Source organism: Sorex araneus, chromosome 6 (assembly GCF_027595985.1).
Source record: "Sorex araneus isolate mSorAra2 chromosome 6, mSorAra2.pri, whole genome shotgun sequence".
NCBI lineage: Eukaryota > Metazoa > Chordata > Mammalia > Eulipotyphla > Soricidae > Sorex > Sorex araneus.
In genome coordinates, this window is record NC_073307.1 from 58511953 (window position 1) to 58528599 (window position 16647).

Below are 16647 nucleotides of genomic sequence, written 5' to 3' on the forward strand. Positions count from 1 at the left end.
GCAGAAACTCCACACACTCAGGCCAGGAAATGCCCAGGGCTCGGAGCACCCTCAGTTAAGTGCCCTGACTCTCTCTGTCATCATGGGCCTGGTCCACTGGCCACTAAGCCCGAGCAAGCTGGTCCAGTCCATTTCACACAAGCACTGAGACTGAGGTGACAGCACACAAGGACTCTTAGAGTGCCCTTGAGTCCACTGCCTGACTTGAGGGAGGACTCAGAAGGGGACAGGGGGGCTGGAGCAATAATAGCACAGTGGGTAGGGCGTTTGCCTTGCACACGGCAGACCCGGGTTCGGTTCCCAGCATCCCATATGGTCCCCTGAGCACTGTCAGGGGTGATTCCTGAGTGCAGCCAGGAGTAACCCCTGCGCATTGCCAGGTGTGATCCCCCCAAAAAAAAAAAGAAAAGAAGGGGACAGGCATCGGATAGACAGACAGACACACACACCCAGGGCAGGGGCTGTCTTTCCCAGAGTGAGTGATATCCCTCTGGGGCACCAAGAACACCCGAGGTGTAGGCTGGAGCGTAGTTGTGGGCTCTAGAGGAGACAGACTTCCATGGTGTCCTTTCTTTTTTTCGAGAGCAGCAGGCAGATCAAACAAATTTCTGGGCTTGGTGACCCTCCAGGAGTCTCAGATCAACTGGCAAATGTTCCAGCGTGTTGAGGAAGAGCGCAGGCAGCAGGGCTGTGGCCTAGCAGGTGCTCGGAGGGTTTGTCTGAGAGAGTTGGACGGGGATGGGGAAACAAAAAATCCCAAAAACCCGATTTGGCCCCTACTAGCTCTCAGGTTGGGGCCCCTGCAAGGCAGCTGGAGGTTCCTGAGGCCCAGTGCCAGCCTACTTTGGTCAAGGACAGGGCAGCGGGAGGCTCTATGGGGCAAAGGCAGCCCTTTACTCTGCTAAGGACAGATTTTATAGCAGGATAATAAGGAATCGCTTTCCTTCTGCCGGGAAAAGGGAATTAAAGGTTTCTAAGGTGAAACGTTTCACACCTGAGCAGTTCCACAAATCTGAGTGGTGAATCTATGGTGGGGGGAGGGGGGCTAGGGGAGACCTGGTTCTCATTATTCCTGCTGGGGCCCATTCCCAGCCAGGCTGGGACCATTCAGTGCCAGGATGGAACATGCATAGAGCCTTTGAGCTGTGACCAGCCCCTGAATCCAGTGATTTCTGTGAGTTCAGAGGTGGTGGAACCGTGAGGTTCCCACCCACAGTCATGGTCACGGTCGGGAAGAGTTGAAGCCTCCACCAGCCTCCTGCCCTAAAAAATCAAGTGAGGAAGGAGTTTGGGGCATGAAGAGAAAGGGAGGGGACTTGCAGGAACTCTCCAGCCTGGTGGCACGTAGGCAGCAATTCCCTGTCTGGCGGGGTGCTTGGGCACCTGGAGTGACCCCTATGCTCTCGTCCTGGGCAGGAGTGGGCCATTCCACATTGATCTTAAGGAACCCTTTCCCAGTCCCATCCTGGTCTGTCCCCACCCTCTGTCCCTGTCCCCTCAGGGGCCCCACCTCCCAGCCTACCCCTCTGCCAGGCAGGGCTCCTGGCAGCTGTGACTGGCCTCTAATTGACACTTTCTTCCCAGCAGACACCCCACATCCTGGTGCTGGATCTCTTCTGTGGAGCCTGGGGGACTGCCCAGCCCAGTGACCTTCGCCTCTTTGGACCCTGGTTAATCTTTGCCAAAGTCACTGTGGGCCTCTGACTCCTCCCCCCCTGACCTCCCTCCCAGGGATATAAATCTGCCCTGAGCTGCCCAGTTCCCCGCTGCCGCGCCTCCCCGCAGCCCCCCTGCCCTCACCATGGCTGGCGGCTTCATGATTTCCAAGCCCGTGGGCATCCTGTGCATCATCCTGGGCGTGGGGGCCCTGAGCACCATCATCGCTTTGTCCGTGGTGTACTCGCAGGAGAAGAGCAAGAACGCCGAGAGGCCCAACCCCACCCCCACCGCGCCGCCTGCCTCCACCACCCCAGACCAAAAACTGCCTTGGAATCAGTACCGCCTGCCCAAGTCGCTGAAACCGCACTCCTACAAAGTGTCGCTGAGACCCTTCCTGACCCCCAACAGCCAGGGTCTGTATGTCTTTACCGGCAGCAGCACTGTCCGCTTCGAGTGCGAGACTGCCACGAATGTGGTCATTATCCACAGCAAGAAGCTCAACTACACCAAAGCTCCCGTGCTGCGGGCGGTGGACGGCTCCAAGGCCCCTGAAATCAGCAGATGGGAAGAGGTCAAGTTAACCGAGTACCTGGTGCTTCATCTCAAGGACAATCTCCAGAAGGGCAAGTCCTACGAGATGGACACTCAGTTTGAGGGTGAGCTGGCTGACGACCTCGCTGGCTTCTACCGCAGCGAGTACATGGATGGCGGCGTCAAGAAGTGAGTAGGAGCTGGGGAAACTCGGTGCCTTGGAATCCTCTGAAATTATTTTGTTTCTGTTTGTTTGGGGACCACACACTCAGCGGTGCCCAGAGCTTAATCCTGCCTCTGTGCTCAGGGATTCTCCTGTGGGGCTTGGAGAACCATATGGGATGCTGGGGATCAAACTTATATATATAGGCAAGCGCTCTGCCCACTGTGCTATTTCTCTGGAGCTCTTGACTGGCCTCCCCCATTCATACACGGCAGTTGATGCAGCTGCCCCAAAGATGACCAGCTTCCCTTCCCCGTGTCAGGGAGTCAGGGTTGAGGGCAGAAGCACCACTGCACAGCAGGGAACACTGAGGCTCAGAGAATCTGACCAGCACTTGGCCCTCAGTCATTCCAGGATTCCCCACTCTCCCAGCTGCCTGGTCCACTGAGGACAAAAGTGTCACCCTGCAGTATGCATGCACACAGCACGCAATGTCCTCTAACTCCTGGTTTGGGGGTGAGGGGTGTGGAGTGATAGTACAGTGGGTAGGGCACTTCCCTTGCACACGCTGACCCAGGTTTGGATCTCTAGCATCCCATACGGCCTCCCAGGCTCTGCCAGGCCAGGAGTGACTCCTGAGGCCTGCTGGGTGTGGCCCCAAAATAAAACAACACCAAAACTAACTCCTGGTTTGGGTAGGGTGGTGGCCACGACCCAGATGCAGGCTGCAGACGCCCGGAAATCCTTCCCGTGCTTTGACGAGCCAGCTATGAAGGCCATTTTCAACATCACCCTCACTTACCCCAAAGAGCTCAAAGCTCTGTCCAACATGCTGCCTAAAGGTGAGCGGCGCCGAGTGGCCCCGTAGCACAGCCTGAGGCCTGAGGGGAGTCATCCAAACCCCAGGGCAGGGCTGGGACTGGGATGTGGGAGGTGGAGGGTGGGGAGCACCCAAACATCCCTGAATTCCTGTACGTAGCTACCAAGCCACTGGAAGGAAATGCCTCTTGGAGTGTCACTGAGTTCGAGAGCACCCCCGTAATGTCCACGTACCTGCTGGCCTACATTGTCAGCGAGTTCGAGTCTGTGAACTCTATATCACCAGAAAATAAAATCCAGGTAGGGAGCTAGACCCTCCCCCACCCCCCAACTGCTTCCCTGGAGATTGTCCCCAGGCTCTGTTAAGGCTTGTGCCAGCTCCTCCCTCTTCCAATGTAGGACAAGTGCCCTAAAGTTCCCTGACCTCTGGTCTCTGCATCTGGAAAATGGGTCTGTGCAACACAGAGGAGGCAACTGTTGACTTGCTGTGTCCTGGGGGACCCTGCCCAGCTCTGTCCACTGCTGGCCGCACCCACTCCTACTCCTTCAGTACCCCCTCTTCCCATCTCTTCCCAGATCCGGATCTGGGGCAGACCCAGCGCAATCAAGGAAGGACATGGCGATTACGCCCTTAATGTCACAGGCCGCATCCTGGACTTTTTCGCCAAACATTATAATACCGCCTATCCACTGAGCAAATCCGGTGAGTGAGGGGCCCGGGGGAGGCGGCGCCTGGGGCGGGTACGGCACCCCCCGCGAGGGGCCCTCCAGCCAACAACCACCTGGCCCACACGCAGACCAGATCGCCCTGCCTGACTTCAACGCTGGCGCCATGGAGAACTGGGGACTGGTGACCTACCGGGAGAACTCGCTGCTGTTCGACCCAGGAACTTCTTCCATCGGCAACAAGGAGCGGGTGGTCACCGTGATTGGCCACGAGCTGGCCCACCAGGTAGCCCCAAGCCTGAGGGGGTGGGGCCTCATCACTGGACGGGCCTTTGCTTCTGGGTGCCCCCTGGCGGCCGTGCTGACTCTCACACCCACAGTGGTTCGGGAACCTGGTGACCGTGGCCTGGTGGAACGACCTGTGGCTGAATGAGGGCTTTGCCTCCTACGTGGAGTACCTGGGCGCTGACAGCGCGGAGCCCACCTGGAATCTGGTGAGCCAACTGTGGGTCCCGTCGGGGGTGCCTGGCCAGGACACCCTCCCTCCTCTCCGTTTTTGCTGATGGTCAGTCACGGTCTTTGCAGAAAGACCTGATGGTGCCGAACGAGCTGTACCGGGTGATGGCCGTGGACGCACTGGCCTCCTCCCACCCGCTGTCCTCACCTGCGGATGAGGTCCAAACGCCCGCGCAGATCAGTGAGCTCTTTGACTCCATCTCCTACAGCAAGGTGTGCCCACCCACCTCCAGGGTCAGGGGCATGGGGTGGCGCTGCCGCCCCTGTTCCTTTCTGAGCCCCCTGCCCCTTCTACCCCCAGGGAGCCTCAGTCCTCCGGATGCTGTCCTCCTTTCTGACGGAGGATCTTTTCAAGGAGGGCTTGGCTGTGAGTACCCTGGGCCAGCTGCGGAGGGGCGGGTCTACAGGGGGACCCTCACCCACCTCACTTGCATGTCTTTCCAGTCTTACCTCCATGCCTTCGAGTACAAGAACACCGTCTACCAGGATCTGTGGGATCATCTGCAGAAGGTTGGTAATAGCCAGGACCCCCGAAATTGTTCTCTTGGGGCCCTGTGGGCCCACAAGTCTCTAGTCCAAGCATGGGCCCAGCTCCTGCTCATTGCCTGGCATGTCACTGGGCCTTTGGCTTATCAGTGCCTGTGGTTCCCCCCACACACACACACACACACACCTGCCCACAGACTGCCTATGCCTGCCTCAGTTTTCCCCTCCCCTCTGAAGCCAAATGAGCCTTTTTAACTCTTTTCCTCTCTCAGCCTCACCTCCCATCTGATACTCTTTTTGTTCTTAGTTTTCTCTCTATTTTTGGTGGGGGGAGGGCTACACCTGGTGGTGCTCAGGGGTTACTCCTGGCTCTGCACTCAGGGATCACTCCTAGAGGGCTCAGTGGACCACATGGCACGCCAAAGATTGAACCTGGGTTGGCTGCGTGGTAGGAAAGTGCCATGCCTGCTGTGCTATCACCGTGGCCCCCTCCTAGTTTTCTTTACGGGTGCCACACCCCGTGGCGCTGAGGGGCTACTTACTTCCAGTGTTGAGGCTTTCTCTTGGCAGTGCTGGTGGGACCATGCCGTGCCAGGGATCGAACCAGAGTCCCACACCCAAAGCATATGCAGTAGCCCTGGGAGCCTTCTCTGAGAGCCCCTGTTTTTAGTTCAGTTAGTAGCTGGCCCTGGGGGACTATTAGCAAAGTAGTCACAAAAGCCTGGTCCTAGTACATGGGTGGAGATAAATGACCCTCTGGTGAGGGGCTTGGCCTCTGAGTGATCAGTCATCTGGTGAGGGGCTTGGCCACAGGGAGTGCCTCCATCAAACATCCCAGGGGACAGTAACTCACTGGCCAAGCTCCCGAAAGAGCACCCCTGAGACCATGCCAGGACTCACTGGTGGGGGTGAGTTGGGCTTCTGAGTGTCACTCTAACTCCTGTCCCCCCCACAGGCTGTGGATAATCACAAATATTTACTCCCCGGCTCCGTGAAAGACATCATGGACCGCTGGATCCTGCAGATGGGCTTCCCCGTCATCACTGTGAACACTGCCTCTGGAGACATCTCTCAGAAACACTTCCTCCTCGACCCCCAGTCCGAAGTCACCCGCCCCTCACCGTTCAAGTGAGCAGCTTGAACGGAGGGTAGGGGGGGTTCCAGCCTCACAGGCCAGCTATGGTGCTCCCTGCCTGGCGTCTGGGGCCAGGCAGGGCAGAAGCTGGTCGCCAGGCAGTGTCCCCTCACCTCCTGGCCTCCCTGTGTCTTGCAGCTACCTATGGATTGTTCCCATCACGTCTATGAAAAATGGTGTGAAACAGAACAATTATTGGCTGAACGGCAGCCAGACTGGTAATGCAGCCCTGCTCTAGTGGGTGGGCCCCCCACTCTCCCATTTGCCCATTATACCCCAGTTTACCTTCTGGTGTTCACATCAGGCCTCAGTCATTTCCTTCGATAAGGGAGCCCACTTCTTTGTTCGCATCTCCCCTTTGCTGTTATTTTGCTGGGTGGCCTTGGGCAAATCACTGTCCCTCTCTGTTCTCCCCATCCTTTATGGAGCTAAGAACAGTTTGCCCTTTGTGCTCTGAGGAAAAAAGAGAGCTTCCACCCGAAACATTGATAGTTGTGCCTGACTAAGTCCGAGCGGTGCTACTCCGCTAGGGATGGGCCTCCCAGAGCAGGGCCAGGAGCAGAGAATAAAGAGATGAGGAAGGCTTTCTAGAGGAGGTGAGCTGCGTCTTAGGAAGAGAGTAGGAGTTCTCCAGGTGAGCGTGGCAAGGAAAACATTCCAGGCGGCGGAAGCCACAAGGGCGAGGTGGGAGAGAAGCTGAGGACCATGTGTGTAGTCAAAGCCCAGCAAATGCTACCTCTCTGCTGAGGCCAGTGGTCGTGTCCGTGAGGAACCGAAGGAGCCCTCTGGCGCTGTGAGGACACAGGCCAGAGGGAGAGATGACCTGAGGCCCAGGTGAATCCAGGTGGCCTGAGGTGTGGATGGAGGCATCTTGTTTGTTAGTTTATTTTTTATTTATTTATTTATTTATTTATTTATTTTGCTTTTTGGGTCACTCCTGGCTCTGCACTCAGGAATTACCCCTGGCGGTGCTCAGGCATATGGGATGCTGGGAATCGAACCCGGGTTGGCTGCGTGCAAGGCAAATGCCCTACCCACTGTGCTATTGTTCCAGCACCCCTGTTAGTTTATTTTTGAGCGACACCATGCAGTGCTCAAGACTTGGAATCCTGGAATCACTCTTGGCAGGGTTCAGGGGGGACCCTATGGGTCAAATGCCCTCCCTACTGGCCTATCCAGCCTATCCAGGTGGAACGATAGCACAGCGGGTAGGGCATTTGCCTTGCACACGGCCAACCCGGGTTTGATTCCTCCATCCCTCTCAGAGAGCCCGGCAAGCTACCGAGAGTATCCCTCTCGCACAGCAGAGCCTGGCAAGCTACCCATGGCATATTCAATATGTGAAAAACAGTAATAACAAGTCTCACAATGGAGACGTTACTGGTGCCTGCTCAAGCAAATCCATGAACCATGGGATGACGGTGCTACAGTGCTACTGTCCTATTACTCCAGCTCCTTTATGGAGGTGTCCTAGCTACTGTCACTGACTGGCCACACAGCCTAGGGAGGTGGCCTATGGTCTACCTGAGATGACTGATCAGCCAGAGGCCAAGTTTAGTCGAAAGCTTAGCCCTATGCTCCAGCACCTCCATTCTTTTATGGGGAGGGGTGCATACCTGTTAGTACCGAGGGCTCTGCTCAGGGATCCTGGTGGGGCTCAAGGGACCAGGCATGGTGATGGGGATTAAACCTGGGTCAGCCACATGCAAGGCAGATGTCCTCACTGCTGTGCTGTCACTCTGGCCTCCCTTGGCATCATCACCCAGGGGTATGAGGGCAGCTCCCAGGAGGCTTGGGTACAGGAGGGTCAGGGGTGAGCTTGCAGTTCTCTGAGAATCACAACCCATTCCCCTACCCCCAGCCCAGGATCCTTTGTTCAAGATGAACACCGAGTGGCTACTTCTGAACCTCAATGTGACGGGCTACTTCCTGGTCAACTATGATGAAGCCAATTGGAAGAGGCTTCAGACTCAGCTGGAGAGTAATCCATCGGTGGGTGTCTGCCAGAGCCCCCCATATAATCCCCTGAGGGCCCCAGCATGGCACCCCAACTGCAGGGCCTGCCCCCCATTTCTGGCCTGAGGTCACACACTCTGTTCACTTCCAGGACATCCCAGTGATCAACCGTGCCCAGATTATCCACGATGCCTTCAGCCTGTCCACGTGAGTGGCCCCCTGCAGCTGCAGCTGCCCTCCCTGGGACCCCACACATAAGGAATGTGAGACCCAAGCCTTGAGGCCCTGGCATTGAGTCCCATGACAGCCAGACATGGGCCTGTCCAATGGAAACCCACTGTGTAGAAGTGGTAGTGGTAGGGTTGCCAGATGGTTGTGGGGTGGGGTGGGCTGTGCCAGGGATTGGCCACATGCAAGACAAACGCCCTCCCCACTGTGCTATAGTTCTGCACCCCCCGCCCCCACCCCCCGCCAAAGGGAATGTGAGGCAGGGTGTGCGCAGGGCCTGTGTCAGCCTTATTCGGCCCCAACCACTAGCCCTGGTGACCCTGACCCCCAGTTACTGCTGGACTGACTCAAGGATCTAGGACCTTTGTCTCTAGGAGGATCCAGACCTACATGTGTCTTTCTGTTTGTCCCCAGCGCTGGGATAGTCCCCGTGACGCTGGCCCTGGATAACACCATCTTTCTGAGCAAAGAAACACAGTACATGCCCTGGCAGGCCGCCATCGACAGTCTGAGCTACTACAAGCTCATGTTCGACAGCTCCAAGGACGTCTATGACCCCATGAAGGTGCAGGGGCTGGGTGGGAGGACCCGGTTCTTGGGGGTTACTCCCTGAGGGGTGAGCCCCCGCCTACACTGCCAGTTCTGTGGGAGGGGACCAGGTGGCAGGCTGGCCAAGGAGGAACACTGGCTTCTAGCTGTGCTGGCAGCGTTGGGCAACTTGCAGAGGTACAGAAAGCCGGGGGAAAGGGGGCTTGTCTGGGACCAGCACAGCTCCACACTGTCCTCTTCCTCCACCCTTGACGGTTCTGAGCAGCCGGCAGCCTAACAATGACAATAATGATATAATGCCAGTGGGGACTGGGGGCGTCACAGGCGGGAACCTGGGTTCAGTTCAAGCCCCGCACAGGCCCCCAAAACTCTGCCCCACTTTCCCCCTCAGGAGCCTTTGTAGGAGAAAAGGGGCAGGCCTCCCACTGCTACCACCTTTCCAGAAGCTTTTCTGGATTCTGCTCAAAGTCCCAGGAAGGGTGTTGGGGGCTCTGTGTGGGCTCCCAAATGCGTCTTTCCCCTTGAAAATGGCTCCTGTTTCCTTTCCCCCAGCTCTACATGAAGAAGCAGGTCACACCTCTTTACAATTATTTTGAAGGTGTCACCAACAACTTCACAAAGCGTCCAGAGACACTCATGGACCAGTGAGTACTCTGGCTGGGGTCACAGGGTCCAGCCCAGCGGCTGGCAGGGAGGGTCTGCCTGGGGGTTTCTGAACTACTCGGAGACCAAAGAAGCTCAGGCCTGAGGCATGAAGCAATCTCGGAGACCCCCATTGGTGTGGGTGGGCTGCAGGCTGGGCTGAACTGTCCCCTGGGGGCAGGTACAACGAGGTGAACGCCATCAGCACCGCCTGCTCCTATGGGCTTGAAAAGTGCCAAAGCCTGGTCAGTGAGCTTTACCGAAAGTGGATGGCGAATCCCACAGACAAAACGTGAGTGTCCCCGCCCCGTCCTCCCTTCCGTGTTCCCCTACCCCTCCAGCCCAACCCCCCTGCTGATGAGACGCTGCTCCCGCCCCCCAGGATCATTCACCCCAACCTGCGCTCAGCTGTCTACTGCAACGCCATCGCCCTGGGTGGTGACGCCGAGTGGGACTTTGCCTGGAACCAGTTCCTCAATGCCACTGTGGTGAACGAGGCTGACAAGCTCCGCGCTGCCCTGGCCTGCAGCACCAACCCCAAGACCCTCCAAAGGTGACGCCCCGCAGGGGAGGAGACAGCCAGCCACCACGCTGGGATTTGTGGGAGCCCCGGAGCACTGTGCATGTCCCCACTTCCCGGATAAGGACCTTTGAGGGGTTGGAGCCATAGTACCATGGTCAGGGCACGTGCCTGACACCCCATAGGTGATGCCTGAGCAGAGTGTAACCTGCTGACTCGGCTCCCCACCCCCACAGAAATAAATGAGAACCTTGAGATTCAGAGAAGCAAGACTATTTGCCCAAGTGCCAGGGAGGCAAGACTGGACCCCCCAACATGAACCCCACCCTTCCCTCTTCCTCCCCATCAGTAGATGTGTAATGGGGTACCAGGGAGATCGGATTTAGGGCACTCAGTGTCATCAACAAGAGAGGGTAGGATATTGAGAGATTCAAGGGGCACAAGAGAAGAGCTGAGTATAGGGTGGGGGTTCCTTTGCCATCCAGCCTTCTGGCACCACCCGCCCATAGCTTTGGGGAGTGGCAGCTGAGATCACACCTCACTTTCACAGGTACCTGAGCTACGCCCTAGACCCCAAATACATCCGGAAGCAGGACGCCACCTCCACCATCAGCAGCATTGCCAGCAACGTCCAGGGGCAGACTCTGACCTGGATGTTCGTGAAATCCAACTGGAAGAAGCTGTTCAATGAGTGAGTCTGCCCGGGATGGGTGCAGGGTGAAGGCAGGGACAGTGTGGCCAACTGGGGGTTGTTCTCCGGGGAGGGACTACCTGTTTACTTTCACCCCAGTCCATCGTAAAGCCTGGCAATCACGGGGCAGAGCTGTGTGCGCCCCTGAGCTGTGCGCCTGAGCACTGCGTCCTGAGCACTGTGCCCATTTCATTCTGCAGCTATGGTGGCGGCTCCTTCTCCTTCTCCAACCTCATCCAGGCGGTGACTCGGCGATTCAACACACAATATGATCTGCAGCAGGTGAGCAGCGGGGTCCCTGGCACCTGCCACTCTGTGTCCACCCAGGGTCATCCGCGGGGGACCTGGGTTTGCTGTGCCAGGCCTTCCTCCGCAGGGAAGCTTTTGTTTGGGTTGGGGGGGCACCAGTCTTAAGCCTGTTGGCAACAAGGACCCACCCTCTGGGGTCCCTAACCTGGAGGGGCAGGCTGCTTCTCTGTGCCCTGGTAAGAGGCCAGAGGCTGACGTCCCTCCTCCCGCAGCTGGAGGAGTTCAAAGAGGAGAACAAAGACACGGGCTTCGGCTCGGGTACGCGGGCGCTGGAGCAGGCCCTGGAGAAGACGAAAGCCAACATCAAGTGGGTGGACACGAACAGGGACTCTATCAAGAAATGGTTCGACGATCACAAGGGACAGCCCTGACCCAGTCACCAGGCCACCCGTGTCAGCCCGGTCCCCAGAACCCACTCCAGCCACCTCACTCCAAAGACAAGTTCTGGTCCAGTCTCCCCTGGTGAGGGGCCATTTAACATTCTCACGCCGCTGATCTCAGGGAACCCCACCCCGCCCCAGGCCCCCAAGGACAGCCCCCAGGAAGATGATGTCCCTTGAGGGCTTGTGGCCCCTCCATAACATAACAAACCCCAACAAACCCACAGGACCAGATCTGTAATTTTTTTCTAAGAGAAAATGTAAATAATTTCTAGAGGGGTTTTTCCTCTTTTTGGGGGGAGTGTAGAGGGCTACCCCAGTGGTGCTCGGGGGTTACTCCTGCACTCAGGAATCACCCCTGATGGTCTCTGCACTCAGGAATCACCCCTGATGGTGCTTAGGGGATCCTAAGGGATGCCAGGGATCGAACTTGGGTCACCTGCTTGCAAGGCAACTGCCCTCCCAGTATCCTCTCTCCAGGCTCTAGAGGAGTTTTCTTGCCCATGACATATGGTGTGCCCAGTGGGGAAGACTGGGGTGGGGGTCCAGGGAGCACTAAGGGGAGAAGCTACAGCCCAGGGCTCCACAGCAGGAGCCTGAGTTCGCTAAGTCACTGGGAGATGCTGCTTCACAGAGGATGGGCACAGACAGGCACACCTCCACCCGAACAGACCACCAGCAGGATACTTCTAGGGGTCCCACGTGTGCTGCAGCCCTCACTGAAAGAGCCTGGGACTGTGGGGGGAAGGGTCACCACACAGGGGGTCAGAGCTGCTCTCCCACCTACCTGTGGTTCATGGCTAGAAGGACATGTCTGCGATTCTAGTTACCTGGGGGTTTGCGACCAAAACGGGGGTGTTGAGGGTGGGAGCACGGCTTGGCCAGGCTACTAGTTTGGGGGACTGAGGCTTCCAGAGAGTGGTGGGGTGCTCAGGGAGACCCCCAGGGCTCCTGAGCTGGACCGTGGAAAGGCCTCAGCATGTCACCCTCAGAAGCCAAGCTGGGGGTGAGGGGACACATCGGGTGGTCTCAGTCACAAGGCCCCTTAGGGTCCCCTGTCCTGATACCCACTGCTGGCAGTGAGTCAAGGGTTGGTACCAGCTCGATCAGGGTCTGGAATTAGGGACCCAAACTCTTGGCTGCCTGCCATTCAGCAATGACAATTTCAGGGGGCCTGGTCTGTGCCATCTTCCCTGTACCCCCCTGCCACTGCTGCCAGTTTCCAGGGGAGCTGGTGTGTCACCTGTCATCTCTGCACAGGAAGGTCCAGTTCCCCCCACCTCCACTGCTAAATGCAGATCAAAGGACAGGGTGGGGATGGCTGCATCCTCGGCCCCTCCACCTACTGCTGATCCCCCCCAAAGCCAACCCCTCTGGGCCAGCCCTTCCTGATGCTGCTACCCAGCAGCTGCGACTAGCACTTGAGCTTCTGGGGCCCCATCTTGGGAAAGGAGCCAGCAGGGAGCAGAGGCCTGCCTGGCACTGGGCTGAGGGTTTGTGCACATTCTCTCATTTCCTTACCGCCGTCCAGGAGCAGGTCTCCGCTCCCATGCTGTCTGGCAGTTGGCACATAGGGAGGCAGGCGGGGGCCTCAGGCCTCGAACTGGGTGTGGGTCTGTGCCATCTGGCCTTTAGGTTCTGCTGACAGCGACCACAGGGCCTTCAACCAGACCACGGGACACCATCTGGACTCCAGGCATTGAGAAGCCCAGCACTGGTTCTGGATCTTGGGGGATGCTATGAAGGGGGTGGGAAAGGGAAGCACCCTAACAGTTTCTTCGCCCCAACCCTGGCTTTGAGGGTCCTATGGCAGGTACCACTGGATGGGTTTTGGAGGCATTCCATTGAAGCGGCTTCCACTCTGCGGGAGTCCACCTCACACACTTGAAAGGGACTGAATTGTTACAAGTTAAATTATTAAATTTTTGTTTGCTCTGGTCCCACCCCCAGTGGTGCTCAGGGTTACTCCTGGCTCTGCACTCAGGGATCACTCTTGGTGATGCTCAGGGAACCCTATGGGATGCTGGGGATCGAACCCGGTCGGCTGTGTGCAAGGCTGTGTGTTTGGGGCCACAGTGGGGACGCCCTCCGTGCTGTCCTATCACTCAGGTCCCAAATTATTAAATGATTAAAGGCTGGGAGGGAGAAGCACCCAGGTCAGGGGTGCCCAGATTGGCTCTGTGTCACCACAGTCTGCTCCCCATCCCCCTTCCTTGTGGTTGACGGGGTGCCCAGGCTCAGAACCAGAACCCACTTCTACATCAGAGGGAGATGTGGAATGAGACTGGGAGAGGGAGGGACTTGCCTATTGTCATGACAGCGGAGCAGGGGACAGGCCAGAAGGGAGACCAGAACACTGGGAGGTAGGTCAAGCTGCACGTGAGGGCCCTCATGCCCAGCCCCCTCCCGCCTCCCTGCCAGGACTGGATTTGGGGATGGAGAAGATGACTCAGACAGGATGGAAATATGTTTCCATTCTCAGAGGTAATAAAGGCCTAGGCTGGCGCCAACAAGCAACACAGATGAGACCCAATGCATTCTTTGTTCTTAAGAGATAAAAAAATTATAAGCATAGACGCTTCTGGACACAGGTCACCAAGCAGAAGAGGGTTTGCCTGCACACCCACCCGCAAGTCTGAGTCAGCCTCCAGAATCTTACTGCATTCTGGAGGGAGGCTAAGCTCCCCCCACCCGTGAACATTCTCAGGGGGATGCCGAGAAGTGGAAGGCACGGCCCAGCCTGCACTCCAGCCAGGCAGCCAGGAGGCCATCCCACCCCCCCACCCCCCTGCACTGCCTCCAACACTGATCACAGCTGGACATCAGGGGCCTGGGTGAAAGGCCAAGTCACATGAGCACCCCCTCTCCAAGCCCCCTTCCTGCTGGAATGCAGGCAGAGGACAGCCCTTTAGTAGAAGATGCCCAGCTGGGTCCCCTCCAAATCTTCTGGCCAAAGTTCAGGGCGGCCACTGTGTCGCAGGTCAGAGCTCTGGGGCTGGCTTTGGTCCCCAAGCAGGAAGGCGGGGCCAGGTCCCTGGTCCATCTCAGCCCTGGGGTCCCAGCAGTGCCACTGGGGTGGGGCCTCCTCGAAGCTCTGGCATGCCGTTCGGGGCCACAGGGGGGACGTTTCGGGCAGCAGAGAGAGCGCTGGAGAAACAGGAATATCCTGGAAAGAGAAAGTGTGGGTTAGTTAGTGGACCTGAACCTGAATCTGGAAGGTGGAAACAGCAAGACTCCTGAGACACAGCTGGAGCCCATCCCACAGTGCTGCTCATCAGCTCCAGGAAACCGTGCTCCCTCTGGCACAGCTGTCCATCAACACCAACCGCACGCGCGGCTGGAGAATGGAACGGGTTCATACACTTGAGTGTTCAATACACTGAGGTTATCAGTGGGCTCTGCCCGTGCACGTGTGCCGTGTGCACACGTGTGTGTGAGCGGGCTCCAGGGATCAAATTCAGGGTCTCATAACCATAAGGTAAGTGCTCCCACAGCTAAGCGACACCACAGTCCTAATATGCTCTTTAATTTTTCTGTTTGGGGCCACATCTTGGAGGACCATGTGGGGTCTGCAGAAAATGGAACCCTGGGTTGCTGCATGTAAAGCATCTCTCTGACCCCTTTAAAACATAAAGCTTGGGGACCTGAGAGATAGTACCAGGGATTCAGTACTAGACTTGTAGTTGACCCAGATTTGATTGTCAGCCTCCTGAACCGAACCAGAAATGATCCCTGTACACAGAGCCAACAGGAAGCTATGAGCAGTGAGAGGTGTGACTCAAAAACAAAATCAAACCCCAACACCAAAGCAAACAGCAAAAAAACTCGAGAAGCTTCTGGGCCAGAGAGTTAGTACAGCGAGGAACCACCCTGGTTTCATTTCAGCATTGCATGGGGTCCCCAGCACACGCCAGGGGCCACTCCTGAGCACGTGCCACGTGTGACCCAACTCACCACCCCAAACGCCACTCCAAACACAAACCATGAAGGTGACTAACTCCAGCCTCCTCTCGGCAGAAAGTGCTGCCTCTATCTGCGGGTCTCCCTGCTCCCGTTTCCTGACTGTGGCCCCAAATTTCCCTTTGGAGCAAGTCTGAGGAACATCCCAATCCTGCAAAACCCTCCCAAGCAACAGGGCGTGCACCCCCGTCATTACCTAGCTCCCGCACCCCATCAGAGAAGCCTGATCCAAACCACTGGAGCTTCTCCCAGCCTACCCTGCTTCCCATTACCAGGTGAAGCCTGCCCCGTACCACTGTACCTGGTACACAGAAGCCAATTCCAGGGACGCAGGGGGTGGTGTCCAGGGGATGGCCTGGTTCCCGGACTCAGGGGATGTCTGCGTCCCCGCGCACGCTTGGGGTAGTGTCCAAAGGGCGGTGTCGGGGGGCAGACGTGGGGGCGACTGCACCCCGGAGCCGTAAGGGGGTGTTACCAAGGGATTCACGTCGGGAACCCTGCATCCCGGACCTTGGGGAGGCGCCAAGGCGCGCGGGACGGCTGCTGGAGACCCCCAGGCGGCCTGGATGGGGACGTCGGGGCACAGCGGGCAGTCCCCGGGGCTGGCCCGCCGCCGCCGCCGCCGCTGCTGCTGCTGCTGCTGCTGCAGCCGCGCGTCGCTCAGGCCCAGCACGGCCGACAGGTGGCCGATGTAGCGGATGGCCAGGCGCAGGGTCTCGATCTTGGTGAGGCTCTGGCCGGCGGGCGCCACCGACGGCGGCAGGAAGCGGCGCAGCCGGAGCAGCGCGCGGGCCAGCGTGCGCATGCGCAGTTTCTCGCGCTCGCTGGCGCTGCGCCTCTGGCCGCCGCGGGGCGCGGGGCGCGCCCGGCCCGGGGCCGTCGGGGCGCGGGGGCACGAGGAGCCCGATGAGTCCGAGGACGAGGAGGCCGGGGACGTGGAGTCGGCGTGGCCGGCCCAGCCCCAGCCCAGCGGGAGCGTCCAGGGGTCCCGGCTGTGCGGCGACTGAGCCATGAGCGGGCGAGGATGCTCGGGACGCTGGACCGGTCGCGCCGCAGGCCGGAGCTTTTATCCGCGCCTAAGGTGCGAGGGGGCCCCCCGCCAGGTTACGGAGGTGTCAAAACCTACAGAACCCAGGGGAAGGTCTGGGCAGGGGGCCCCTGGGAAAGCGGGCCCATTTGCGGAGGTGTGGATTCTGACCCCTCGGGGCCCTAATGGACGCCCCTGCAGCCCGAGAAGCGTGGGAGGGACAATTCGCATCTGGATGGAGCCGTGAAGCTTCTCACCGGCTCCCGGCATACAGCCGGAGGGAGGGGGTCCCGAGTCCTGAGCTACTGCCATGCTCTGGAGTGCCCAGGCGGGCCTGAGTCGCTTACAGACCCTGGGATGAGGAGCCCCTTCTCATCTGCTCAGTAATGTCCACCCAGTGTCCGCAGGGT

At 58.3% G+C, this 16647-nt stretch overlaps 2 protein-coding genes across 2 annotated transcripts; one reads left to right on the forward strand and one right to left on the reverse strand.

The window, feature by feature from the left end:
* The first annotated feature begins 1801 nt into the window (after positions 1-1801).
* ANPEP (alanyl aminopeptidase, membrane) lies at positions 1802-11514 on the forward strand. Its single transcript, XM_004617512.2, has 20 exons — positions 1802-2379; positions 3053-3195; positions 3333-3472; positions 3749-3875; positions 3970-4124; positions 4219-4332; positions 4424-4567; positions 4656-4721; positions 4799-4864; positions 5796-5968; positions 6114-6193; positions 7837-7967; positions 8083-8138; positions 8574-8724; positions 9261-9352; positions 9532-9642; positions 9733-9903; positions 10421-10561; positions 10762-10843; positions 11083-11514. The coding sequence occupies exons 1-20, from the start codon at positions 1802-1804 to the stop codon at positions 11239-11241; spliced, it is 2880 nt and encodes a 959-aa protein (XP_004617569.1). The 3' UTR covers positions 11242-11514.
* Positions 11515-14072: 2558 nt separating this feature from the next.
* MESP2 (mesoderm posterior bHLH transcription factor 2) lies at positions 14073-16222 on the reverse strand. Its single transcript, XM_004617513.2, has 2 exons — positions 15512-16222; positions 14073-14416 (listed from the first exon to the last, which is right to left on the reverse strand). The coding sequence occupies exons 1-2, from the start codon at positions 16220-16222 to the stop codon at positions 14159-14161; spliced, it is 969 nt and encodes a 322-aa protein (XP_004617570.2). The 3' UTR covers positions 14073-14158.
* Between the last annotated feature and the right edge of the window lie 425 nt (positions 16223-16647).

Excerpts from the sequence above, each read along its gene's own strand:
- ANPEP (XM_004617512.2), top strand. The coding sequence starts at position 1,802 with ATGGCTGGCGGCTTCATGATTTCCAAGCCCGTGGGCATCCTGTGCATC. Across the intron at positions 4,125-4,218 it reads GCCACGAGCTGGCCCACCAG|TGGTTCGGGAACCTGGTGAC; the intron begins GTAGCCCCAAGC and ends TCACACCCACAG. Across the intron at positions 8,725-9,260 it reads ACGTCTATGACCCCATGAAG|CTCTACATGAAGAAGCAGGT; the intron begins GTGCAGGGGCTG and ends CCTTTCCCCCAG.
- MESP2 (XM_004617513.2), bottom strand. The coding sequence starts at position 16,222 with ATGGCTCAGTCGCCGCACAGCCGGGACCCCTGGACGCTCCCGCTGGGC. Across the intron at positions 14,417-15,511 it reads AATTGGCTTCTGTGTACCAG|GATATTCCTGTTTCTCCAGC; the intron begins GTACAGTGGTAC and ends TTCTCTTTCCAG.